The following is a 27,408-nucleotide window of genomic DNA, read 5'->3' as shown; positions in this document are numbered from 1 at the left end:
GTTAACTTTATGTTTTGTTTTTGAGACAGAATTTTTCTGTTGTTGCCCAGGCTAGAGGGCAGTGGCGCGATCTCAGCTCCCTGCACCCTCCGCCTCCTGGGTTCACGCCATTCTCCTGCCTCAGCCTCCCGAGTAGCTGGGATTACAGGTGCCCGCCACCATGCCTGTAATTTTTTGTATTTTTAGTAGAGATTGGGTTTCACCATGTTGGCCAGGCTGGTGTTGAACGCCTGACCTCAGTTGATCTGCCTTCCTCGGCCTCCCAAAGTGCTGGGATTACAGGAGTGAGCCACCGTGCCCAGACTTAAGAGATTAAATTTAAACCTTGGTTTTATTTTTCAGTTGGATTATATGACTTTAAATAAACTTTTAAGAGCCATTTTCTGTGTTGGTTGTTTTAAGCAATTATAATACTAAATATTTATAAAAGGTTTAGTTTGTGGTTGAAAAAAATTTTTATGAGCTTGGGAAAAAAATTGAATGAAGGATGTTGAACTCTAAAATTTAGTTTTTCCAGATTGCTAAGTAAAGGAAGTAAAAGAATAATCTATAATTTCTAAGAATAGGTCAGACGCAGTGGCTTACACCTGTAATCCCAGCACTTTGGGAGGCCAAAGCCAGAGGATGGCTTGAGCCCAGGAGTTCAAGACCAGCCTGAATATAGTGAGAATTAATGTGAGACCTTGTCTATACAAAAAATAAAAATTAGCTGAGCGTGGTGGCGCAAACTTGTAGTCCTAGCTACCAGGGAGGCTGAGGTGAGAGGATCATTTGAGCCCAGAAGTTTGAGGCTGCAGTAAGCTATGATTGTGCCACAGAACTCCAGCCTGGGCAACAGAGTGAGATCCTGTACGCTGTGTCTAAAAAAAAAAAAAAAATTATAAGAATAAAGAATAGTCATGTAGTAGCACTTTACAGAGCTAAATGTAGAAGAGACAAGTGCATATGTCCCAAACTTAGTTTCACTTGATATAATAGTGATCTTTGATAAAGTTATTCTATCATGGATGAAGGCAATGAATTAAATTATAACTGTCTTTTATGTAAGTGTCTTCAAGTGGCTTACAAATAAGGGATGGGGAAGTTATGTTTTCATTTATGAGAATTGAGTTACAGATCTAAGTTACCTTAGAAGGTTTTGCACCCAGATCTAAGTAGTTAGTTAGGATGCCCTATAAACTTGTTTGAAAATTTAACATGAGAAATAAAGTGTCACTTTTAATGAGACACACTTGGTTTCATATGTTTCCTTTTAGTTTGAACCCACTTACGAAGAATTCCCTTCCTTAGAGAGTGATTCTTTGTTGGACTACAGCTGTATGCAGCGGCTGGGAGCAAAACTGGGGTAGGTGACAAGGCCTGGGGTGTCAGGCTTCATACTGCCCTTCTTGTAAAAGGCAGATGAGTTCTATAGAAGGGATGAATGGAGACCATTTTAAAGCCTAGGGTTGAATGAAAGAGTGAATATTTGTTTAAGAAAACACTGTACTCCTGTACTTGTTGAGCTGAATTACTCAACTGTATTGACTTTTTTACTTAATATAATGGAAATTTCTTCTTTTGGTATAATGAGCTGGAAAGAAACAACATTTATGTCATTCAGTGTTAGTTCTATAAACCTAAAACAATTGGTCATTCAGGCATCAAATCCTGTCTAGTAGAAACTTGGTGGGTAAACCGAGTTGGTTAGTTTTTTTTATTAATCATACTTTAAAGACCTCCTTCTGCTGTTCATTGTTTCTGCCTACTGAAACTAATGGTAATTTGTTTCCTTGTGTGATTTGTGATTTTTAAAGTTATCATAAGCTCATATTTCACAGTTCCTGATCTGAAGGAATTCAGTGATATTTAGTTTGAGGATGTTCTCCTCCAGAGAGAATTTGCTTTGACATTTGTCAGGTACCTGGGAGTGCTCTGTCAACCTGGAATCATTTATATTTTTCTCAGCATTGGGACTTTTTGTTGATTTGATTTTTGACTGTGCCAGGAATGTGAATTTAAGCCTCAAACCTGAGTGAATTTTAACCTGTGGTTATAAATTCTTAGGGAAGACTTCTCCCTCCATCTAGAACCAAAATGGAAATAAACAAGTTTACATGCATGCTCCAGGCTCCTTTGCAAGGTGGGTTTTTTCTGGTCCACCTCTTCACTGAAGGTGTAGCTTTTGTGCATGGAAGCAGTCCCAGCTGGAGAGGGGAGTCAGTTATATCTGCTCACCTTATCCAGATGCAGTGCCTGGCTTCTGTGTCCCATGCTGGCCTTAAACTCAAGGCCTTAAGATACTGCATTCAGTGTAAGAATCAGGACAGCTGTGAGGTCCTGTTTTCCCTTTGGATTCCAAGAATTTCTCTCTTTTTTTTTTAAGATGGAGTCTTGCTCTGTCGCCTAGGCTAGAGTGCAGTGACGCTCTAGCAACCTCCGCCTTCCGAGTTCAAGTGATTCTCCTGCCTCAGCCCCCCGAAGGTGCCCACCATCATGCCCGGCTAATTTTTGTATTTTTAGTAGAGACAGGGTTTCACCATCTTGACCAGGCTGGTCTTGAACTCCTGACCTTGTGATCCACCCGCCTTGGCCTCCCAAAGTGCTGGGATTACAAGCATGAGCCACTGCGCCCGGCCAAGAATTTCTCTTTGTTACAAGCTCATCTGTACCTTTAAAAAGAAGTTTCAGAAATATTCTGCCCGGCATCTGAGATGTTTTGCAGTTAGAGGGCTCTCAGGATGTCTTCACCATTGGTAGAAACGAAGTCTTCATCACTCTTAATGTAGTTTGATAACATTTATTGCTTTCAGTTGACTACAGGTCGACTTTATTGTCTCACAGATTTGTGTCTGGCCTAATTAACCAAGGAAAAGTGGAAGCGTTTGAAAAAATGTTGTGGAGAGTCTGCAAAGGGTACACCATTGTGTCCTATGCAGAACTGGATGAATCCCTCGAAGACCCTGAAACAGTGAGTAAATGTCACCATCACCTTTTAGCAATGATGGACTAACAGCAGAGTTGGAGATGTGGTAGAAAGAATGTTTTTCTCCTGAACCATTTGATAATAAGTTGTTAACCTGATGCCTTATCTCCTCAACCATGTGTAGTGTATGTAGTTCCTGAAATCAGGGACGTTGTCTTACATTGCCATCACATGACCATCAGTCAGGAAATGAATGTAGATGCGTTACTACATCCTGAGCCTTGAATCTCATTCGGGTTTCACCAGTTGTCCTAGTATTGTCAAAGCAAAGAATGTAATTTAACATCGCATGTTGGATTTAGTTGTCATGTCTCTCTCTTTTTTTAAACTTTTTTTTTAAGGAGATGGGGTCTCGCTGTGTTGCCTAGACTGGTCTCAAACTCCTGGCCTCAAGCGATCCTCCCACCCAGGCCTCTCAAAGCCTCCCAAAGTGTTGGGATTACAGGTGTGAGCCTCCTCACCTGGCTTTTTTTTTTTTTTTTAATTTACTTTTTATTTTTGATAGAGATGGGGATCTTACTATGCTGCCCAGACTGGTCTCGAGCCATCCTCCTGCCTTGGCGTCCCAAAGGGTTGGGATTACAGGCATGAGCCACCATGCCAGGCCTGTCCTGTCTCTCTGATCTCCTTTATTCTGGGACAGTGTCTCAGACTTTCCTTGGCTTTTGTGACCTTGACATTTTAAAATATTACAAGTTGTTTTGGTAGCATGTCTCTGGGTTTGGGTTTGTCAGGTGTCTTCTCATGATTCTATGCAGGTCACATGCCTCTGGCAGGAGCGTTGCTGAAGTGAGGCTGTGTTCTTCTCATTGCACTGTCAGGTGCCACACATTTCTGTTTGTTCCGTTACTGGTCATGGTCACTTCGATCACTTGATTAAGGCACTCCTCTCTAGGCTTTGCTGTGAAGTTACTCTTTCTTTGTGTTTGAAACTGTAAATATCCCATTCTTCATCAGGTTTTCAGCTTCCTCGTTTATTTCCTATTTTATTTGATGGGTTCCTGTTCCTTTAATTATTTATTTTGATATTCACATTCTCCTAGATTTGGCCAGTTGGAATCCATTCATGCTGGCCTTTATATCCATTTTACACGTTCCCATCACTTTTTGAGCACTTGTTTGTACAACAGGCTGTCCAGATGCATGTTGCAATTCCTCTCACACAGCTCTGGAATCAACTGTCTTCAAGAAGGCTGTTTTTTTTTTTGAGTGCAAGTCATGGTATTTTGAAGCGAAGATGTGGCTTCTGGGTGTGCCCATTGGTATTGAGGGGTTGCTTTTCCTTGGCTCCGTCAGAGGTAGCTTGGGGACACAGAGCACATGCACATACACATTTACTGTTGTGGGCCAGTTACTCTCCCGCCACCCCATCCATCCCCATGTACACACCTAACAGCTGTGGGGCTGAATGGTTCAGAAGGGAGGCTGGAGGCAGCGGGAGAGACAGAGTCATAGTCACCCTTAAGATATCTCTGTTTTTTAGACTTCACAGTAAAAATAACTATTGCTTTAAACGAGGATGAACTGCTGATCTACTGAAGGTGGAAAAGGAACTTGGTTTTCTTAATTTTGAGGAAAGGTTCTTATTTTTTTTCTAGGTTGGCCTCAGGAATTTTGGCTGCAAGATTAATATACATCCCATAGTAGTTTTGACACCTAAAGAGAAATTTGGCTTTTATTTATTTATTTATTTTTACTTTCTTAGATGGAGTCTCACTCTGTCACCCAGGCTGGAGTGCAGTGGCATGATCTCAGCTCACTGCAACCTCTACCTCGCGGGTTCAAGCAATTCTCCTGTCTCAGCCTCCTGAGTAGCTAGGACTACATAGGTGTGGACTGCCATACCCGGCTAATTTTTTAATTTTTAGTAGAGATGGGGTTTCACCATATTGAAACACCATCAGGAGTTAGGTCTTGAACTCCTGACCTCAAATGATCCACCCTCCTTGGCTTCTCAAAGTGCTGAGATTACAGGCATGAACCACCATGCCCAGCCTGTGATTTATTTTTGGTTTTCTAAAATAAAAATCTAATCCGTTTGAAATCTAATCAGTTAAGCCCTTCATTCACCACACACCTGTAATATTTTCTACTTTTTTGTGACTTTTGTAACTGCCAGTGGCCATCTGTTAATTATCCTTCAGTTGTGACCTTGATGATTTTTCTATTTCAAGCTGATGATTGAAACTAAGATCAAAACTGTTCCGAAGTAGCATATACATATTTTTTGAGTTTTTTTCTTTATTAAGAGATACTATCAGTAATTTTCATGCAGAGCATTTACTCAAAATTTTTTTTAATAGAATTTGTAAGTTCTCTTGTGCGTCTGCAACCTCCACCTCCCGGGTTCAAGTGATTCTCCTGCCTCAGCCTCCTGAGCAGCTGGGACTACAGGTACCTGCCACCACGCCCAGCTAATTTTTGTATTTTTAATGGAGACGGGGTTTTACCACGTTGGCCAGGCTGGCCTCGAACTCCTGACCTCAAGCAATTGCCTGCCTTTGCCTCTCAAAATGCTGGGATTAGAGGCGTGAGCCACCATGCCTGGCCTCTTATGCCAAATTTTTTTTTTTTTTTTTTTGGAGACGGAGTTTCACTCTTGTTGCCCAGGCTGAAGTGCAATGGCACGATCTCGGCTCACCGCAACCTCCGCCTCCCAGGTTCAAGCAATTCTCCTGCCTCAGCCTCCCTAATAGCTGAGATTACAGGCATGTGCCACCACGCCCGGCTAATTTTGTATTTTTAGTAGAGACGGGGTTTCTCCATGTTGGTCAGGCTGGTCTCGAACTCCCAACCTCAGGTGATCCACCCGCCTCGGCCTCTCAAAGTGCTGGGATTACAGGCATGAGCCACCGTGCCTGGCCTTTATGCCAAATTTTTATGGAATATGTTAAAGGGCAGTAAACATCTATGAAGGAGATGGATAGATGCATATCTTGAAAATACGATCCCCATCCCCACGGTTATAAAGAAAATGCATGTCCATTATAGAAAATTGGGAACAATGTAGAAAAGAAGAAGAAAAAGAAGTCACTCGCAATCTCCTGTTCTGACGAGGATAGGAGAGTGTATCATGGCAAGTGTATGTTCTCTCAGTCTTTTTCTGGGTAAGATAGGGGTATTTTATTTGGTAACTTTTACTCAGGTTCTAGGATTTGTTTATAGTGTCAGGTTTAGTGTCTTTTGGGTTCAATGTCTGACCCTCTTGAAGTCATTACAGTCCTTAGAGACTGTTTTTAGCCATTTTCCCCCGTTGGTGTCATTTCTAAATGCTGACCATTCTCTCTACATCAAAGCTAGACATGGGCGCTTTCTTTGGTTGTCTAGTTTGTGTTTTTCTGTTGTGTGTGGCACTTCTTCTGCCTTGTGCCTTAAGTGGTTGTGTTTGTTGACACACTACCATGTTGTCTAGGCTGGTCTTGAACTCCTGGGCTCAAATGATCCTCCTGCCTCTGCCCCACAAAGTGTTGGGATTACAGGCCTGGGCTCAAACGATCCTCCTGCCTTGGCCTCCTGAAGTGTTGAGATTACCGTTCTCAGCCTCTTTTTCCTGGTTCTAACTCTTTTCTGACAGTGTGAAATCGGCTTCCGTTATCCTCAACGTGTCTAGTGGGTGGCTTCATTAACTGATATCATTTATTCATTGTATTCATTCTCCCAGCCACATCCTCCATCTCTTCCTCCTGCCATCCCTTCCCTCCCACCACCGCCTGCCCATGCTGTGCTATAGCTCTCCAGTCTGTGCTCCTGTTCCCTGGGCCCAGGGCTCAATTTTTGGACAGCTTCTCTCTTATTTCTGCCTTTAGGGATCTCACATAATTTTATGATTTTAAATACCATGCCTCAAATGTATATATCCCTAGCTTGGACCTGTCCCCAGAATACTAGACTTTTATGTCTGTCTACTTCATATCTCCTTTTAAGTATCTGGAAGACCGTTTCTGCTTTTGCCTAAAACTGAACATCTGATCTTTCTTCCCAAACCTGCCCTTCCAGACCCATTGATCTAACTGCCCAGGCTGAAAGCCCTGAGTTTCTCCCCACTCTTCTCTGTTTCTCACATCTGACTTGAATCCCTCAGCAGATCTGGTGGCCATGTCTTCTAAATAGAGAGTCCGACTGCCTCTCCTTGCTCTACCTCCCTCCTGGTCCAGGTCTCGTCCCGCACCTGCCTCACCTGACTGGGCTCCTGCTCCTGCCTCTGCCTCAGCCTGGTCTCTTCTCCTGGCATCCAGAATGATCCCCAGGAAACCACAGTCAGATCATTTCATTCCTATACTCAAGACCCTCCAGGGGCTTCCTGTCTTCCGCAGCAAAAGCCCCGTGGGGCCGCACAGTGGGCCTGTGGCCCTCATCATATCTGAGCTGGTGTTACTATGTCTCTCCCCGGCAATGCTGGCCTCCTCAAGTCTCCCGACTGTGCTTCTGTGTGTGCTTCTCCTCTGCTTGGAAGTCTCTTCTCCCAGCGACCACGGGGCTCGCGTCCTCACCTCTTGCAATTTTTTTTTCCAATTACCCTGACTTGAAGCTCACCTGCATGTCTTTATTGCTCAGATGTCACCTTCTCGGGGAGATCTTCCTTGCCTGTCCTATGTGAGATCACAGTGCCCAAGCCTGCCCTCCCTCTCTCCCCTCTCTTCATCCTGCATCTGTTGTTTATAGCACTTATCTCTACCTGGCATACTTTCTTTGTTTCTTTTGCTGTCAAGTTGAATATAAGTTTAAGTTCCCTTCCCCTCCCAGGTCAGGGATTTTTGTCAGTTTTCTTCACTGCTGTATCCTTAGCACCTGTAATAGGGCCTGGCAAATAGGCTAAAAACCTATTCAGTTTTTATAGAATTCTGCTTTGTCAGATATTTGTAAATGCAGGGTGATTCTTATTATTTACAGTAGTTTTGCTTCATAAAGTCACTGAGGGCTGAGCACAGTGGCTCATGCCTGTAATCCCAACACTTTCAGAGGCCGAGGCGAGCAGATCACCTGAGGTCAGGAGTTCGAGACCAGCCTGACCAACAAGGAGAAACCCCGTCTATACTAAAAATACAAAATTAACCAGGTGTGGTGGCGCATGCCTGTAATCTCAACTACTTGGGAGGCGGAGGCATGAGAATCGCTTGAACCCAGGAGGTGGAGGTTGCGGTGGGCCGAGATTGTGCTGTTGCACTCCGGCCTGGGTAATAAGAGAGAAACTCTGTCTCAAAAAAAAAAAAGTCACTGAAATCTCTAAATTATCAGCTATGGAAAAACTCACTGCTCCTAGGGGAAATACAGGAGTTGAGTCATTTACATTGAGCTCCCAGCCAGCAGCTCTGTGACTTGAACCTGAACGAAGTGTCCCTAACGCATGCTACATCTCCGTCAGGCACATCGCAGCCATCTTGTGCTCAGGACTGTTGGGGGAACCAGCCCCCAATATTTCAACGTAGGTCCTTTCTATTTTCCCTAAGTGTCGGCCGGTCTGAGAAATAAAGAGAAAGAGTACAAAGAGAGGAATTTTACAGCTGGGCCGCCGGGGGTGACATCACATATTGGCAGGTCCGTGATGCCCCTAAGCCACAAAACCAGCAGGTTTTTATTAAGGACTTTAAAAGGGGAGGGGGTGTATGAACAGGGAGTAGGTCCCAAAGATCACATGCTTTAAAGGGCAATAAAGATCACAAGGCAAAGGGCAAAGCAAAGATCACAAGTCAAAGGGCAAAATTCGAATTACTGATGAGGGTCTATGTTTGTGCATGTATTGTCGTGATAAACATCTTAAACAATAGAAAACAGGGTTTGAAAGCAGAGAACCGGTCTGACCTCAAATTTACCAGGGTGGGATCTTTCCCCCACCCTAATAAGCCTGAGGGTACTGCAGGAGACCAGGGTGTATTTCAGTCCCTATCTCAACCGCATAAGACAGACACTCCCAGAGCTGCCATTTATAGACCTCCCTGCAGGAATGCATTCCTTCCCCAGGGTATTCCTTGCTGGAAAAATAATTCAGCAATATCTCTCTTACTTGCATGTCCATTTATAGGCTCTCTGCAAGAAGAAAAATATGGCTGTATTCTGCCTGATCCCACAGGCAGTCGGACCTTATGGTTATCTTCCCTTGTTCCCTGAAAATCACTGTTATTCTGTTCTTTTTCAAGGTGCACTGATTTCATATTGTTCAAACACACGTTTAACAATCAATTTGTACAATAGTGTTCCTGAGGTGATGTACATTCTCAGCTTACGAAGATAACAGGATTAAGAGATTAACGTAAAGACAGGCATAGGAAATTATAAGAGTATTATTAGGGAAGTGATAAATGTCCATGAAATATTCACAATTTATGTTCAGAGATTGCAGTAAAGACAGGTGTAAGAAATTATGAAAGTATTACTTTTGGGAACTGATAAATGTCCATGAAATCTTCACAATTTATGTTGTTCTGCCACGGTTCCAGCTGGTCCCTCTGTTCAGGGTCCCTGACTTCCCGCGACACAGGACACCAGACTACACCTCAGCCCTACTACACTTGGGGCCGTTTATACTGTGAAATCACCAAAAAAAGCACAGAAGTGTGAAAAACCTGACACCAAACAGACTCTGAAAAGGACGCTTGGTGATAGTCTGAGAGTGGAGATGGGAAGGGAGGGCATCACCTTGTTGGACTTTACCTGGGAACGTGGGTGTTGGGTGCCTAAAATTTTTGGCTGCTGTGCACATGACTGAAAGTGCTCTGTGGATTGATTTGGGGCTGTTATTACAAGTAGGTGAATTTGTAATTACAGAATCCTCAAATAAGGAGGATTGACTGTTTTGAATTAATGAATGAACGCTTTGACAGTGTTTGAGCTGTCAGTTGAGCTTTGCCAATATTCTAGAAGTTCTACATGCAGAAGTAACACTTATCCTTATTCATTCTTTATAGGGGGAAGTCATAAAATGGTATGTCTTTTTAATATCCTTTTGGGGAGAGCAGATTGGCCACAAGGTTAAGAAGATTTGTGATTGGTAAGAAAAAGAAACATTTCATTTAATTTATGTCTTTATATTCAGCCACCTCTAGTTTTCCTTCAGCATCCCTCTGGAGTCAGAAATAGAGTGGCTGCTAGTTTTTGTTACATGATTTCTTTGCTGCACTGCCAAGTTCTTAAACATTTGATTTGTCATCTCTCTTACCAATGCATTACTTAAAATAATTTAAAAGTTGAGACTGTGTTAATAATATTACTAGAATTGACTTTTTTCTTTGGGGATCAAGGCTTCAGATTGGTTGAAAAAGGAATGAAGTTTTCATATGTTGTGACTTCATGTTGCTTTGAGCTGCCCGTCAGGCTTATCTGTTATCACTGAGCATGTGGCACCTCTTCTGTCCTGGGTATCCTGGGGCAGGGTGTGGCGTGTGGTGAGGACGCTCAGGGGCCTGTCTGAATGCAGAGCCTCCCTGTGTCGCTGTCTCATTGGACTCACTTGGACAAGTGACCAAGCCTCAGTTTCTTCATCTGTAAAAGAGGAGAGTGGTTGCTTTCTTATCGGTCTCTTAGGACTAAATGAGATGATCAGATAAAAGATGTCAGTTCGACAAAAGCTATCAGTAATTTTGAGTTGTGGTACAACATAATCTGTGACTTACTCCTGTCAGCAAATGGGAACATAAGCAAAAGCCAAACAAAGTCAGAAAACTGAAAAGAACACCCCTTTGCTTTCTTCCACCAATGGAGAACTCAGCTTGCCTTGTTTCTTGCAGGGTGGAGGGGGGTTTGGGCGTTTTCTGTTTACTAGAATTTGGTTCTCAATTGGTGGAATAGAAAGTAATTTCAGGTGTCCCCTGGATAAGCCTTTTATTTTCATAGACAGATATTTGTTTTACTATCGATTAAAAAACTATACCCAGCTCAGCAAACCCATGATTTCACAGATATTGTTGCTTAGGATAAGGCTAGAATAGGTATTTAAATTTTCAGAGGCAGAACTTAAAGAAAAATAAAAGTATGGTGTTAACATATGAAGGTGGTCTGGGAATGACTGCAGTTTGGGAACACAGCTCGGCATTCCCCCATGCAGTCTGGGTGCCGAGTGGCCCTGAGAGGAGCCAGGAAAACTGCAGACTCTGTCAAAGGCTAGGAAGCCAGAGCTCTTTTCTCCTTTTGTGTGTCTGTGTGTGTCTTTGTGTTTGTGTTTAAACCTGTTCAGTGATTCCAAGCCCAAGGATATTGTTGAATTTTAGGAAGCTGGAATTGGGAATGAGCTGCCAGGAATCATTGAGGGCAGGAGTGGAATTTGGATCCAACAGGGAGTTTGCTAAATTTGTCTCACTCAGCAGGTGGTTGTTGAGCATCTGTATGCACGGCCTGACCAAGGGCAGATGCCTGCATCTGCACCCGTGTCTCCCAAATGACTGCTTTCATTCCGTTTTGCCAGAAGATGTGCCAGGGAGGTGAATGCGTTTAGTTCTGGTGCTGACAGATGTGAGAGCGTGTTCAACTCTGTCTTCCAGCTACCACTGCCATGTGTACCCCTATCCAAACACAGCCGAGGAGCGGAGGGAGATCCAGGAGGGGCTGAACACCCGCATTCAAGATCTCTACACTGTGAGTAAGCCGGAAGTGGATGCCTCCTTATCTGAGGGCTGCCGAACATTTACACATACATTTTCTCTGTTTTTTAACATAGATAATATTGGTCATAGACAAATCAAGATGTTCTAGTGAGATTGGAATGTTGCTTCCCTCCCTCCTCCCCATGGAAGTTTTATTTTAGCAACATGTTAGGAACCTGAGTAGTAATGACATGGCTTTAAACAAATATTCTGTGGTCACCTTTGATATGTTGGATGGTAATTCTTTTTTCTTTTTGAGACGGTCTCGCTCTGTTGCCCAGTCTTGGAGTGCAGTGGCGTAAACTCAGCTCACTGCAATCTCTGCTTCCTGGGTTCAAGCAATCCATACCTCAGCCTCCTGAGTAGCCACGATTACAGGCGCACACCACCATGCCTGGCCAATTTTGGTATTTTTAGTAGAGACAGAGTGTCACCATGTTGCCCAGTCTCGTCTCAAATTCCTGACCTCAAATGATTCGCCCACCTCAGCCTCCCAAAGTGCTGGGATTACAGGCGTGCACCACCACGCTCAGCCTGGATTGTAATTCTTTTTTATTTGAGGTGGAATCATGTCCTGTTGCCAGGCTGGAATGCCGTGGTGTGATCTCAGCTCACTGCAATCTCTGCCTCCCAGGTTCAAGCAATTCTCCTGCCTCAGCCCCCCGAGCTGGGATTACAGGCATGTGCCACCAATCCCTGCTAAATTTTTTGTATTTTTAGTAGAGATGGAGTTTCGCCATATTGGCCAGGATGGTCTTGATCTCCTGACCTCGTGATGCACCTGCCTCGGCCTCCCAGAGTGCTGGAATTACAGGCATGAGCCACTGCCCCTGGTCTGGATTGTAATTTTTTTTTTTTTTTTTTTTTTTTTTTTGAGATGGAGTCTCGCTCTGTCGCCCAGGCTGGAGTGCAGTGGCCGGATCTCAGCTCACTGCAAGCTCCGCCTCCCGGGTTTATGCCATTCTCCTGCCTCAGCCTCCCGAGTAGCTGGGACCACAGGCGCCCGCCACCTCGCCCGGCTAGTATTTTGTATTTTTTAGTAGAGACGGGGTTTCACCATGTTAGCCAGGATGGTCTCAATCTCCTGACCTCGTGATCCGCCCGTCTCGGCCTCCCAAAGTGCTGGGATTACAGGCTTGAGCCACCGCGCCCGGCCTGGATTGTAATTCTTGATCACACAAGACAAGCCAGCCCCAGTTAACATGGTGAGGGCATTATTTTACCAGCAGGATTTAAATTCATTTTTCTCCTGATGACAATGAGGGTTCTTGTTGGCAAGAAGTATCCTTCTGACTCTGTTAAGCGAGAGAGGATTTCTTGGCAGGATGGGATGGGCATTGCTGGCTCACAGGGTTGATGGGACGAGGCCAAGCTTGGGAATGGTTAGGAACCCGGGGAGCTTGCTGGACCCTGGTAGACCACCACGCTGCTGCAGTGACGATGACGTCTCACCATTTCCTGTGCCCTGGGGTCATGTTCTCCAGAGGCAACCTCCCAAAATAGGGCATCTGATTGACTGAGCTTAGATTTTTCTGCCCACCTCCGAATGGTACTAGGGGCAGGGAGGAGAAGGAAGGAACGGCTCCCTTAGCTGCCACCAGGATAGGCAGATGCCTGGAATGATCCTCTGTCAATGGGGAGAAAGTCCTCTAAAGGAAGTCGGGTGCCAGGTGGACAAAAACCAAAACATGCCCATTCCACTGTTGTTCTTCCCCAGGTACTGCACAAAACCGAGGACTATTTGAGGCAAGTGCTATGTAAAGCTGCCGAGTCTGTCTACAGCCGTGTGATCCAGGTGAAGAAAATGAAGGCCATCTACCACATGCTGAACATGTGCAGCTTTGACGTGACCAACAAGTGCCTCATTGCCGAGGTCTGGTGTCCTGAGGCAGATCTGCAGGACCTGCGCCGAGCGCTGGAGGAGGGCTCGGTAAGGCTGCCTTCCTCTCCTGTGCCAGGAATAGAAGAGAGACTGATGGAACTGATAAATTCCGAGAAAAAAAGGAAGGGAGAATTTCTTTTTTTTTTTTTTTTTTTTTGAGACGGAGTCTCGCTCTGTCGCCCGGACTGGAGTGCAGTGGCCAGATCTCAGCTCACTGCAAGCTCTGCCTCCTGGGTTTACGCCATTCTCCTGCCTCAGCCTCCCGAGTAGCTGGGACTACAGGCGCCAGCCACCTCGCCCGGCTAATTTTTGTATTTTTAGTAGAGACGGGGTTTCAGCGTATTAGCCAGGATGGTCTCGATCTCCTGACCTCGTGATCCGCCCGTCTCGGCCTCCCAAAGTGCTGGGATTACAGGCTTGAGCCACCGCGCCCGGCCAAAAGGGAGAATTTCATAGAGTAATGAGAATGCACTGTGTTGACTCTTCTTTTTTTTTTTTTTTGAGACGGAGTCTCGCTCCATTGCCCAGGCTGGAGTGCAGTGGCACCCTCTCAGCTGACTGCAAGCTGCACCCCCCAGGTTCACGCCATTCTCCTGCCTGAGCCTCCCAAGGAGCTGGGATTACAGGTGCCGACCACCACAGCCGGCTAATGTTTTGTATTTTTAGTAGAGATGGGTTTCACTGTGTTAGCCAGGATGGTCTTGATCTCCTGACCTCATGATCCACCCGCCTCGGCCTCCCAGAGTGCTGGGATTACAGGTGTGAGCCACCACGCCCAGCCTTGTTTTTTTTTAAATATTAATTTAAAAAATTAAAATAGAGATGGGGTTTTACTCTATTGCCGAGGCTGGTCTCAAACTTCTGGCCCCAAGGGATCCTCCTGCCTCAGCCTCCCAAAGTGCTGGGATTACAGGTGTGAGCCACTGTGCCCAGCCTTGGCTCTGTTTTTGAACTGAAATTATGGTGAGCTGCTCATTCAAAGGCATATGTGTGTACATGTGTTTTTACATTGCTCTTTTGAGTAAGTAATTCATTCACATGGTTTAAAAGTGAAAAGAAATAAAAGAGTATGAAAGACACAGTTCAGTGGCTTCCTCCCACCCCATAGCCTTACTTGTCCACTTCCTCCACTCAAAGATAACCATTACTTCAGTTCTGTTAGTTCTTTGAGTTTCTTAACCATAGATAAGCAGATATGAGTAGATATTATTTTTCTTTCTTTTTCTTCACAAAAGGGCGCTATTCATACTATTCTTTTCACTTAATAAAACTTCTCTATTTTTCTTTTAACTGTTTAATATTCTGTTGTGTGCATACCATGGTTTATTTAACTAGTTTTCTGGTCATTTAGGTAGTTTCCACTTTTACAAATAGCACTGTGATGTCAAATCTATTTGTAGGATAAATTCCCAGAAATGGAATTGCTGGACTGATGTTGATAGATGTTGTCAGCTATTGTATTTCTCTCATTATGAGTGAAGGGGAATACCTTTTTTTTGTTTAAGAACCCTTTGGCCGGGCGCAGTGGCTCACACCTGTAATCCCAGCACATTGGCAAGCCGAGGCAGGTGGATCACGAGGTCAGGAGATTGAGACCAGCCTGACCAATGTGGTGAAACCCCATCTCTACTAAAAATACAAAATTAGCCAGGCGTGGTGGCACATGCCTGTATCATGCCTGTAATCCTAGCTACTCGGGAGGCTGAGGCAGGAGAATCGCTTGAACCCGGGAGGCGGAGGTTGCGATGAGCCAAAATGGCGCCACTGCACTCCAGCCTGGGCAACAAGAGCAAAACTTTGTCTCAAAAAAAAAAAAAAAAGAGCCTTTTGAATTTTATTTTTTTGTGAACTGTCTGTTCATATTCTGCAGCCATTTTCCATCATACGTTGGCCTTTTTCTTACCAGTTTCTGTTGGCTCCTGGTCTGTGACACCAGTAAGAATATTTCCCCAGTTTGTCCCTCGTCTTTTGAGCTAGGATGTTTCTGTTTGTTTGTTTTGGCCATGCAGAAGTTTTTTGTTAAATATAGTTGAACTTACCCATCTTTGCTCTTACGCCTTCCAGGTGTTGAATCACAGGCTTTTCCCACTGCAAGGTTATAGTGTAATTCTTCCATGTTACTGTGAGGTTTGTCTTCTACATTAAACTCAGTTTTTGGTCATGGAAAGAACAGGTTTACAGATTTCAAGTGACAATTAAAGGAACACCTTTTTCATGAGTGTTTTGGTTATGTAACCTTGTCTCATTGCATAATTCTGTGATGATACCAATGTAAAATATAATGTCCATTATGACATCAACATGAATGCCCAGTACTGAGAAAGACAGCAACACATAAATAGTATTTTGTTATTTAGAGTATGAACCACCTATTTGAGAGATAAACACAGATGATTCTTCTTTTACTGAGGTGACATCAGTTTGAGGGACATGACCAGTACTCCGTTATATGTGGTATGCATGCTGCTCTGTAACTTTCAAGGTGGCTGCAGTCAATTCAGATCGAGCCCATGGTGCTGTTTCTGCCGTCTCCCGCATGCACACACACTGGGGTCTCTTGAGAGCTGCGTATTAAGGTCTCAGTGACCACGGGTCCACCTCCCGCTGCATAGCTGTTCTTTGCTCTGCTTGTGCGCTCCGACTCTTGGTTTCCCATCAGGGGTACTGAGCTCTCAGCCCACCTCTTACTGCTCACAGTCCCCGTCTCTTCCCTTTCCTCATCTGTCCTGTCCTGTGTTATTTTTCTCCATGCGTTTTTAGTTTTCTTGAAAAAGAGCTGGCTTTCGAGGATAAAAGCAGGTGACTGAGACATTCTCCAGTGTTGATGAAGCCTGGCTCATCACCTGCATCCCCACACCTCATGAATCTGGCTCCTCACAGTTGCCTTGGTAGTCAGCTCCTGTCTAGAGGATGCCTTCTTTTCTGTTGCCAAGATTGAATTTGATCAGGCACACAGGGGACTCACATGCGGAACTCCTAACAGGCTGTGCCAGGCGGAAGCGGGCAGTCTCAGCCTCCAGTCTGCAGATCCCAGTTCTTGGGTTCATGTCTCTCTAGTCACTTGGCTGCCTGAAGCTCATTCCCTAGAGATGCCTTACAGAGGCTTGCGAGAATCATATTCCCTGAATTCTCACGTTGATCACAGTGGCTGTCTGCTGCCTTTTTTTGTTTGTTTGTTTTTGTTTTTGTTTTTGAGGCGGAGTCTTGCTCTGTCACCCGGACTGGAGCGCAGTGGCCGGATCTCAGCTCACTGCAAGCTCCGCCTCCCGGGTTTACGCCATTCCCCTGCCTCAGCCTCCCGAGTAGCTGGGACTACAGGCGCCCGCCACCTCGCCCGGCTAGTTTTTGTATTTTTAGTAGAGACGGGGTTTCACCGTGTTAGCCAAGATGGTCTCGATCTCCTGACCTCGTGATCCGCCCGTCTCGGCCTCCCAAAGTGCTGGGATTACAGGCTTGAGCCACCGCGCCCGGCCAGTCTGCTGCTTTTTATAATTGGGAGTTAGTTTTTCTGGAAATAAAATTCTGCACTCATTTTTTTTCCCCTTGAGTATCTTACACATGTTCTTCCATCTTGTTCTGGCATCGTGCTCCCAACAAAAAGCCTGATGCGAATCTAATTTTCTTTTCCTTGTAATTCATGTGCTTTTTTAGTTTGGTTTAGTTTAGTTTTGTCTTTAAAGACTAGTGATTTTCAGCCGGGCAACATGGTTAAACCCCATCTCTACAAAAAAACTTAAAAATGAGCCAGATGTGGTGATGCACCTGTAATCTCAGCTACTCTGGAGGGTGGGGTGGGAGGATTGCTTGAGCCTGGGAGGTTGAGGCTGCATTGCGCTCCAGCCTGAGCAACAGAGCCAGACCTTGTCTCAAAACAAAAAACCAAAAAAACCCAAAAAACAAACAATGATTTTACAGAATGTGTCTCTCTCTTTTTTTTGGAGATAGAGTCTGGCTCTTTCACCCAGGCTGGAGTACAGTGGCATGATATTGGCTCACTGCAACCTCTGCCTCCCAGGTTCAAGTGATTCTCATGCAGTGAGAATTCAAGTGATTCTCAGCCTCTCAAGTAGCTGGCTCTGGAGGTCTGCACTGCCGTGCCTGGCTAATTTTTGTGTGTGTATTTTTAGCAGAGACGGGGTTTCATCATGTTGGACGGGCTGGTCTCAAACTCCTGACGCCAAGTGATCCACCTGCCTTGACCTCCCAAAATGCTGGGATTACAGGCATGAGCCATTGCACCTGGCCCGGAATGTGTCTCTTAATGTGGTCTTTCTGTATGTTCTTTCAATATATAGTCTTTGGTGGTGGTTTTGTTAATTTCATAAACGTTATCCTGAATTGAAGTTTTTGGTATTTGCTCTACTGTCTTGCTTTGGTTTTCTTCTTTTAGGACCTCCTGTCATCTTTCAGTGGAACCTTCTTTGCTTATCTTCAGTATCTGTCACTTTCCCTTGAATCCTTTTTATCTTTCGTTCCTTCTTTTTGATTTGTAAGATTTCCCCTCTGTGCCTTCTGTTTCTCTTACAGCAGTATGAGGAAGGGTTCTTCACTTTTGTGTTCCTTCTAGTTTTGTCTTATTTCTGAAATAATTTTTTTCTTTTTTTCCTAATTCCTTCTTGAGTTCTGTTACCTCATTTTTGAGTCTTTTAAAATCTGATTCCTGGTGCTTTTTCCTGTCTTGTATTATTTTCTTAATTCTTTTAACTCCTTTTGAATCAGTAAGTTACAATGGTTTTATCTGTTTTGTGGACATTCTTTCTGGTGTCTTCTCACTGTCTGTGGGGATGGTATTCTACTCCTTGGCTTTTTTCTTCTTATGACCTTATAAGATTGATTTATAATGAAAACACTTTTAAAGTAAGGTAAAACAGGTTATTGCCAGAATAGCAGATTTTCCAGTCAAAATAAGCCTCTTTTTATTTTATTTTTATTTTTTTTGAGAAGGAGTCTCACTCTGTCACCCAGGCTGGAGTGCAGTGGAATGATCTCGGCTCACTGCAACCTCTGCCTCCTGGGTTCAAGCAATTCTCGTGCCTCAGCCTCTCAAGTAGCTGGGATTACATGTACACACCACCACGCCTATCTAGTTTTTGTATTTTTAGTAGAGATTAGCCTGACTAACATGGTGAAATCCCATCTCTACTAAAAATACAAAAAGTAGTCAGGTGTGGTGGTGTGCTGCACACATGTAATCCCAGCTACCTGGGAGGCTGAGGCACGAGAATTGCTTGAACCCAGGAAGCAGAGGTTGCAGTGAGCCGAGATCATGCCATTGCACTCCAACCTTTGTGACAGAGCGAGACTCCTTCTCAAAAAAAAAAAAATAATAATAAAATAAAAAGAGACTTATTTTGACCGGAAAATTTGCTATTCTGGCAATAACCTGTTTTACTTTATTTTAAAAGTATTTTCATTATAAATCAATATCATGCATTTCAGAAGAATTGTAAACACTGATGGAAAAAGTTATATTTGTGATTTTGCCATACTAGAATTCATATGACATTCTGGTTTATTCTTGCCTTTCTCATTTTTTTATTAAGCATATTGCAGTTGCCTCAAACTTCCTCTTTCTTCACCGTTTTTAAGAGATAAAGTACTCAGTGTCAGTTTTCTGTCGGTGACTGAGCTGACTCCATACCCATGTGCCCTGCATTCCCCAGCCCCCATTCACTTCCTGCCCATTCAGTCCTGCTCTCGCCCTTCCTTCTTGGAGACCACAGCCCCCAAGTGCTACCCTCCCCAAGCCCCTGCTTCCTCACCGACGACTTTTCCCCCAGCCTGTCTCGCTGCTCTTGACCCTGTTGAGTGGAGATTAATCCTGTACCAAAGCCACACACAGTGTTGCAAAAGCAGTAACCCAAGGCTGGGTGCGGTGGCTCACACCTGTAATCCCAGCACTTTGGGAGGCCGAGGCAGGTGGATCACCTGAGGTCGGGAGTTCGAGACTAACCTGACCAACATGGAGAAACCCCGTGTCTCTAAAAATACAAAATTAGCCGGGTGTGGTGGCGGGCCCCTGTAATCCCAGCTACTCAGGAGGCTGAGGCAGGAGAATCGCTTGAACCCGGGAAGCAGAGGTTGCGGTGAGCCAAGATCGCACCATTGCACTCCAGCCTGGGCAACAAGAGCGAAACTCCGTCTCAAAAATAAAAACAAAAAACAAGGCCGGGCGCGGTGGCTCAAGCCTGTAATACCAGCACTTTGGGAGGCTGAGACGGGCGGATCACAAGGTCAGGAGATCGAGACCATCCTGGCTAATACGGTGAAACCCCGTCTCTACTAAAGAATACAAAAAACTAGCCGGGCGACGAGGCGGGCGCCTGTAGTCCCAGCTACTCGGGAGGCGGAGGCAGGAGAATGGCGTGAACCCGGGAGGCGGAGCTTGCAGTGAGCTGAGATCCGGCCACTGCACTCCAGCCTGGGCGGCAGAGCGAGACTCCCTCTCAAAAAAAAAAACAAAAACAAAGCAGTAACCCAGATTTGTTGAATATGGATAGTAATTTTCTTCTTGGATAGTAATTTTTTTCCTTTCCTTGTTATGTGGAAGAGAGAGAGTGGTGCCACAATCCCCTCCTTCATGAACATAATCCCCACAACAGAAACACCCCCCACTCGGATCCGCACCAACAAGTTCACCGAGGGATTCCAGAACATCGTGGATGCCTATGGAGTAGGAAGCTACAGAGAAGTCAATCCAGGTTGGAAGTCTGATTCGTAAATACCCATATTTCCAATGGCATTGCCGCGTTCTTGCTCTAAGAATGGAATAGATATTTGGAAAAAGAGGCTGATCGCTACTTTTTTGCTCTCTTATTTAAAACTATAAGGTTTTAAATGTAACCACACAATCCTATCTTGGGAATTCTGGAGAAAGTCCAGATCATTGTGTATCATTGTGTTTGAATGAACTCAGATTTTCCATATTTGCTGTGAATCAGAAATCTCTTTCCCTTTTCTCTGCAGCTCTCTTTACCATCATCACCTTCCCGTTTTTATTTGCTGTGATGTTTGGAGACTTCGGACATGGCTTTGTGATGTTTTTATTTGCCCTTTTGTTGGTGTTAAATGAAAATCATCCCAGACTAAATCAGTCGCAAGAGGTAAAAATATAAACACTCCAGCTCATATATCTGGTTGAGTGGCATTAGCAGTGACCAAAAGAGACACACCTCTTAGATGTTCGCTGTAGGCTGTGGCTGCACTGGGCAGGTGTGTGACCTGTCAGCTGTGGCTGACAGGGATGTCTGCGGGGCCAGGCTGTTTTCCGAGAAGCCGCGGGAGGAGTGCTGAGGGTGGTTCCCACAGTGACAGCTGTCACATGGACACCCTCCAGTAACCATATTCTGATCCTCCCGCCTTGCTCTTCACAGATCATGAGGATGTTTTTTAATGGCCGGTACATTCTCCTGCTGATGGGGCTGTTCTCGGTGTACACCGGCCTCATCTACAATGACTGTTTCTCAAAGTCAGTCAACCTGTTCGGCTCCGGGTGGAACGTGTCTGCCATGTACACCTCCAGCCACCCTCCCGCAGAACATAAGAAGATGGTGCTTTGGAAGTAAGTGTCCCATAGCTGGTGATGCTCTGGGTGGGAAGCATGTTTCCTAGGCCTTCCTCCTCCCTGGTCAGCCTCCTCACTCTGCTTTTTGTTACAGCGACAGCGTCGTCAGGCACAACAGCATTTTGCAGTTGGATCCAAGCGTTCCTGGAGTGTTCCGAGGCCCTTATCCCCTTGGCATTGATCCTGTGAGTGCACCGCACTCTGTCATTGTCTCTGGGCGTCTGTGGTGCCACGTAGCTTCGGGCGCCACCAGGTTCTCTAGACTTCAGCGGGGTTCACGCTGCACCGAGGGGGAGGTGCTCATTAGCACCTGTGCATCCCAGTCCTGGACATTGGGTGGGGAGGCCAGGAGCTGGGGTCCCTTGGTTTGGGAAGGTGAGGTCAGAGGAAGTCCTCAGAGAGCCAGGACTGCGTTCTGTCATGTGTCCTACCTATTTTCCTCTGGCGAAAAATGGCACTTCAGTAGCCCCGAAATGTGTCCCATTTCCTACATTTCTTCCTTGTATATGTGAACTTTTAAAAACCCTTGATCTGGAAAGTAGTATGGAATGTTAGAGCTGAAAGGAAGTGTAAGCTTATTGTAGAGCTTACTAGGGTAGTTGTTTGGAATGGGAGAAGTGTTAGTAGAAAGAAAATGGAGAAATACTCAGGCCCGTATTTCCAGCACTTTGGGAGGCCGAGGCAGGCAGATCACGAGGTCAGGAGATCGAGACCATCCTGGCTAACATGGTGAAACCCTGTCTCTACTAAAAATACAAAAAATTAGCCAGGCGTGGTGGCGGGTGCCTGTAGTCCCAGCTACTCAGGAGGCTGAGGCAGGAGAATGGCGTGAACCCGGGAGGCAGAGCTTGCAGTGAGCGGAGATCACACCACCACACTCCAGCCTGGGCAACAGAGCGAGACTCCGTCTCAAAAAGTAAATAAATAAATAAATAAAATAGAAAATGGAGAAGTAGCTGCAGGGTAACAGAGCGAGACTCCGTCTCAAAAAGTAAATAAATAAATAAATAAATAAATAAATAAAATAGAAAATGGAGAAGTAGCCGCAGGGTGCCAGGACCCCCAGCCCCTTCTAGGGCTCAGCAGGCAGTGGCTGAGGCACTGGACCGCAGGGCTGGGTGGGGTTTTTCTGGGCTGTCAGGAGTCTTTCTGGAGAATCAAAAGAATGACTCAGAAACCATCTCAAAATTAGTTTGTGGATGTAATTGTGTACAGTCATTGGGCAAAAAAAGTCTAGCATTCCTTAACCTGGGCTCTCCAAGGAAGCAGTATCTCTTAGTATGTTCTGTTTATTCTTACCTCTGATCATGATTAGTATAATTTCATGTTGTAGCATTAAGTCTTAATGTAACTGAAAACTTGGAAACACAGCTACAACAGTTTCTTTAAGATACAGTATTTTGGAGCCAAATTCAGTAATAACTTGTAGCTTTGTGTTAAGGAAAGAAATGTTTCTGAATAAGGGAACCAAGGGACAAAGTTTGAGTGAGTTTTTTTTTTTTTTTTTTGAGAAGCATCAGAGGAAATTGGGATATGGTTTTGTCTTCTTTCTGTTTTAACTTAATTTTAAACTAGGCATTACATTCATTTAGTTCAAAAGTAAACCAATGTATGTACATTATATATATAAAATGCATACTTTAAAATAATATATAAAAGTATATATAATATAAATATATCAGCGAAGTTGACTGGCCTCCTAGTTCTCAGCCCTGAATACTTCATTCTAAAATCTTATTTTTCCAAGGGCAAAATGAGATAATTCAGGGCTAGGAACTGGGAGACTAGAAATTTTAAAATTACCTGGGAGTGGTGGTGTGCACTTGTGGTCCCAGCTTGTCGGAAGGCTGAGGTGGGAAGATTGCTTGAGTCCGAGAGGTCAAGGCTGCAGTGAGCCGTGATTGCTCCACTGTACTGTAGCCCTAGGCGACAGTGAGACCCCTTATCTTAAAAAAAAAAAAAGAAAAAAAAAGGCTGGTCGCAGTGGCTCACACCTGTAATCCCAGCACTTTGGGAGGCCGAGGCAGGAGGATCACCTGAGGTCAGGTGTTTGAGACTAGCCTGGCCAACATGGCAAAACCCTGTCTCTACTAAAAATACAAAAATTAGCCAGGCATGCTGGTCCAGCTACTCAGGAGGCTGAGGCAGGAGAATTGCTTGAACCCAGGAGGTGGAGGTTGCAGTGAGCCGAGATTGCGCCACTGCATTCCAGCCTGGGTGACAGAGTGAGACTCCTCAAACATAAAAAAATTAAAAAAAGACTCTGTCTTAATAGGCCCTGTTTCCCTTTTCCTAACCCACCTGAAGGGCAGGTTGTAGGAATTCATTTTCAGACAGTAAGAGAAGCAGTCAGCGAGTGAAGAGGTTGTGGGGACTCAGACCGGCCAGGGGCACCCTCAGGAGGTCAGCCATGGCCTGGAGTCCTTCTTGGCACATCTTGGCTTGGCCACTTGCAGCATTTCTGATTTCATTGTATTCACAGCTAAACTTCATGACAAAATAGACATATAGGAGCATGTATGTCACATGTATATAAACGTGTGATAACACATATATGTCTTCTGCCCAGGTAGAGGGGACATAACCCAGGACCTTGAAAGCGTCCTGACTCTTCCAGTCTCTGAGCTGTGTGTGTGTGACTCTCCCTTGCCTTGCCTTTTGTCAAGGCTTCCTAGGCACATCTCCCTAAGTGCTATGTGGTTCCATCTGGCATCCTTTGTCGTTAACAGTGATAAAATTGTTTTGTAACTGTCTGTGGCCCTGGCTTAAGGAAATCATGGTTCTCAGATTGAAAGCATCAAAAGAAAAGCCTGAATGTTGTTTCCTTCTTAAACTTAGAGCCACCTTTCGAGTTAAGACAGAGACTTTCTTGAGTGTCACCTGTTGAAGGAAGTTAAAGATTCTGTTTTGTTTTGTTTGGTTTGGTTTTAGATTTGGAACTTGGCCACAAATCGCCTCACTTTTCTAAACTCTTTCAAAATGAAAATGTCTGTGATTTTAGGAATCATTCACATGACTTTTGGAGTCATTCTGGGAATATTTAACCACTTGTAAGTATAGATTTTTTTAAAGCAATATTTATAAACCAAACTTGGCATTTCTTCAGTTTTGCTTCTTGTTGGTGACTGTATTTATTGGGTAAGGGGCAGCCAATATGATGTTGTATTTACATGATCCTGTTGTGGCTGTTTAGATTTTCTGTGGTTTCAGCAATTCATTCATTTAGCAAATATGTATTTATCGAGCACATAGTAGTGCCAAGTGCTATTCTGGGCACTCAGGGTTCAGCAGTGAGGAGGGCAGAAAAAATTTATTGCCCCAATGGAGCTTCCAGTCAAGTGGGGGAGACATGTGACATGTGCATTCATGTCGATTTCCAAAAGGGATGCTTGGCATATTCCCTTTTTATTTTACAAATAAAAAATCTTTTTGTTTTTACTTTACTAGAGCTAGTATATGAAGAGTAAGAGATGGTGTCATTTTTCTCTAACTAGACCTGTTCGTTCTCATTTCTTTTTTTTTTTTTTTTTTTTTTTTTTTGAGACGGAGTCTCGCTCTGTCGCCCGGGCTGGAGTGTAGTGGCCAGATCTCAGCTCACTGCAAGCTCCGCCTCCCGGGTTCACGCCATTCTCCTGCCTCAGCCTCCCGAGTAGCTGGGACTACAGGCGCCTGCCACCTCGCCCGGCTAGTTTTTTGTATTTTTTTTTTTTAGTAGAGACGGGGTTTCACCGTGTTAGCCAGGATGGTCTCGATCTCCTGACCTCGTGATCCGCCCGTCTCGGCCTCCCAAAGTGCTGGGATTACAGGCTTGAGCCACCGCGCCCGGCCCATTCTCATTTCTAAACATAATTTGTATAATTTGATGTTGTAGCTTTAAGTCACTATAACTGGAGCCTTGAAAAACTTTTATAACAATGTAAGATACAGCATTTTGGAGCCAGATTCACTAATATTGTGTAGCCTTACTTTAAGGAAGAAAATGTTTCTGAATTAGGGAACCAAGAAAGAAAGTTTGATTGAGATTTGACCCCCAAAACTGTAGTCATTTTGGCCAACCTCACATCTCTTCCTCGTAGATGTATCTGGACACTCAGATGTATCTGGAGTCATCATATGAGAAATGATGTTATTCTGAAATTCGCTTTATGTTTAGTTGTAGAGAGTTAAATTTACTCTTTTTAACTTAGGCTGATCTTGTTCATGGGTTGATTGATTCCTTTTCTTTTCTAGGCACTTCAGGAAGAAGTTCAACATTTACCTGGTTTCCATCCCAGAACTTCTCTTCATGCTCTGTATCTTTGGATACCTTATATTTATGATTTTCTACAAGTGGCTAGTTTTTTCAGCAGAAACCTCCAGAGTTGCTCCCAGCATTCTGATTGAATTTATTAACATGTTTTTATTCCCAGCCAGTAAAACAAATGGTCTTTACACAGGGCAGGTGAGTCATCTTCCCACTCTCATGAACTTAATGAAAGTATTCCCAATAGCCTTTTATTCTGAGCAGTAGAAGTGTCGGGGTGATCTCCACAGACTCCCAGGAGCCTGGGAAGGCTGCTTCTGTCTCTGCGTGTGTCATCACTGGAGGATGCCAGTCCAGCTCAGCTGCTGTGTGCAGGCTCTGGTCAGGCAGCATGACCAAACTCGCTGCCATTCAGTAGCCATCAAAATGAGTAGGAAGAGGCCGGGCACAGTGGCTCATTTCTGTAATCCCAGCACTTTGGGAGGCCAAGGCTGGCGAATTGCTTGAGCCTGTGAGTTCAAGACCAGCCTGGGCAACACAACAAGACCTCATCTCTACAAAATTACAAAAATTTGCCAGGCATGGTGGCTGTACCTGTAGTCCCAGCTACTTGGGAAGCTGAGGCAGGAGGATCACTTGAGCCCAGGAGGTCGAGGCTGCAGTGAACTGCTCCGCTGCTCTCCAGCCTGCGTGACAGAGCAAGACCTTGTCTCAACCAAAACCAAAAGCAAAAGCCTCCTGAAACCGACAGAACTGGTGGGAAGAAAATGCATTACCGGAGGGTTTCCTGAGGGCTGCCTAGTGCCCCCATTTAGAAGGGACCACCTGGATCACAGCACATGGACCCTTCCAGAAAATGAGCTTTCCTCTCACTGTACGTTTGTGTGATGCCACAGTGGGCTCTCAGGGTTGACTGCTCTGCTTGAGGCCCCACTCTGCCCCTCAGGATGGAACTTTGAGCAAATGACTAACTTCTCTCTGCCTCCGTTTCCTCATCTGTAAAGTGGGACTAGAAATAGGAGCTGGTTCATGGTGTAACGCACATGTGTCCAAAGTGCGTACGAACGCGCTTGCACAAGCCAGCTACTCAGTAAATTCAGCGTTTGCCCTAGTTCTCACCCACCTCACATTGAGGGTCTTTCTGCTGTGAGCGCCACGGCACCTCCTGCCTGTGGATGCTGGCCCAGACAGCTCACCATGTTGTCCGGCATCTGTGAGGGCATCTGGGAAACCTCCCAGGCGGTAGTGTCCGAGCCTGTGTTCCTCCTGAGCCGTGTTTTGGTTTTTCATCTTGTTAATCTGTGAATGGAGCATTTGGTTTTGTTTTTCACACTCTATTGGGTGCTGGAAAGTTTTAAGTCAGATTTGAAGCTCAGCTTACACAACTCTGGCCTCGTTGACGAGATGCATATTTGCGTTCTTTTTGAACTTTCCAAGTTTCTGCTTTTTTTTGTTTCTCTTGTTTATGATTTTTGAGAATTGTATTTTGTCATTATTTTATTGAAGCTTTGTGCAATGGCATAGATACCACAGATAAAAGCAAGGGCGTTCAGTGGGCATAGGCACTGTGGACAGAAACATCAATGAAGGGCAGCTCCCTTTATTCAGTACCTGCCGCATACCTGAAAGTGTGCTTTCCTTACTTAGTGTTTCTTAATTCTCACAACAGCCCCAGGAGGTAGGTGGTGTCATCCCCTGTTACTGGTGATAACCGGTGGCTCAGGGCAGTCCTGGTCACTCAGCGGTCTGTAGGGCCAGGCTGTTAACCTAGGTCAGCCTGGCTCCGGCCTAAGACTTCTGATGTGGCTCTGCCTGTGGCCGCCACCTCTCTCGGCTTTTCAAGAGGCTCATCGTATTGATGTTGTGTAGATAATACAGCCCTGTGCATGAGTAGCACACAGAGCTCTAGGGACCTGTTTCTGATGAGGGGCAACCGTAGAGAGTGATAAGCTTGGACAGCACAGTGTCCCGTCCAGACCCTGGAAAGCCATGCGGACTGCTGTGGCTGTGTACGCCTGAGTGAGTTTTGCTCTTGATTTAGCTTTAAGTAACTATAAATCTTCGTTTTTTTAAGGAAGTTTTTTTTGGTTTTGTTCTGAATTCTCTTCCACGATTTTCTGTGTGTGGAGGTAAATCCACTTGCTTCACACTCAAGAGTCCTCAAACAGTCTTTATAATCAT

The 27,408-nt window shown here is 44.8% G+C and overlaps 1 protein-coding gene across 1 annotated transcript in view; it reads left to right on the top strand.

Moving 5' to 3' along the window:
* Nucleotides 1-27,408, top strand: part of ATP6V0A2 (ATPase H+ transporting V0 subunit a2) — a 55,308-nt gene that overhangs the window by 18,875 nt on the left and 9,025 nt on the right. The window contains exons 5-15 of the mRNA XM_033220160.1: nucleotides 1,257-1,345; nucleotides 2,824-2,950; nucleotides 9,868-9,950; nucleotides 11,437-11,530; nucleotides 13,256-13,468; nucleotides 19,971-20,121; nucleotides 20,387-20,523; nucleotides 20,794-20,981; nucleotides 21,079-21,169; nucleotides 23,916-24,034; nucleotides 25,215-25,425. Of these exons, the coding sequence (XP_033076051.1) occupies nucleotides 1,257-1,345; nucleotides 2,824-2,950; nucleotides 9,868-9,950; nucleotides 11,437-11,530; nucleotides 13,256-13,468; nucleotides 19,971-20,121; nucleotides 20,387-20,523; nucleotides 20,794-20,981; nucleotides 21,079-21,169; nucleotides 23,916-24,034; nucleotides 25,215-25,425 (1,503 nt within the window). The remainder of the gene's footprint in view (nucleotides 1-1,256; nucleotides 1,346-2,823; nucleotides 2,951-9,867; nucleotides 9,951-11,436; nucleotides 11,531-13,255; nucleotides 13,469-19,970; nucleotides 20,122-20,386; nucleotides 20,524-20,793; nucleotides 20,982-21,078; nucleotides 21,170-23,915; nucleotides 24,035-25,214; nucleotides 25,426-27,408) is intronic.

Source organism: Trachypithecus francoisi, unplaced genomic scaffold, assembly GCF_009764315.1.
Source record: "Trachypithecus francoisi isolate TF-2019V2 unplaced genomic scaffold, Tfra_2.0 Lachesis_group11, whole genome shotgun sequence".
In the NCBI taxonomy this organism is placed as follows: domain Eukaryota; kingdom Metazoa; phylum Chordata; class Mammalia; order Primates; family Cercopithecidae; genus Trachypithecus; species Trachypithecus francoisi.
Note: the sequence above shows the minus strand (reverse complement) of the source record. Positions and strands in the feature narration are given on the sequence as shown.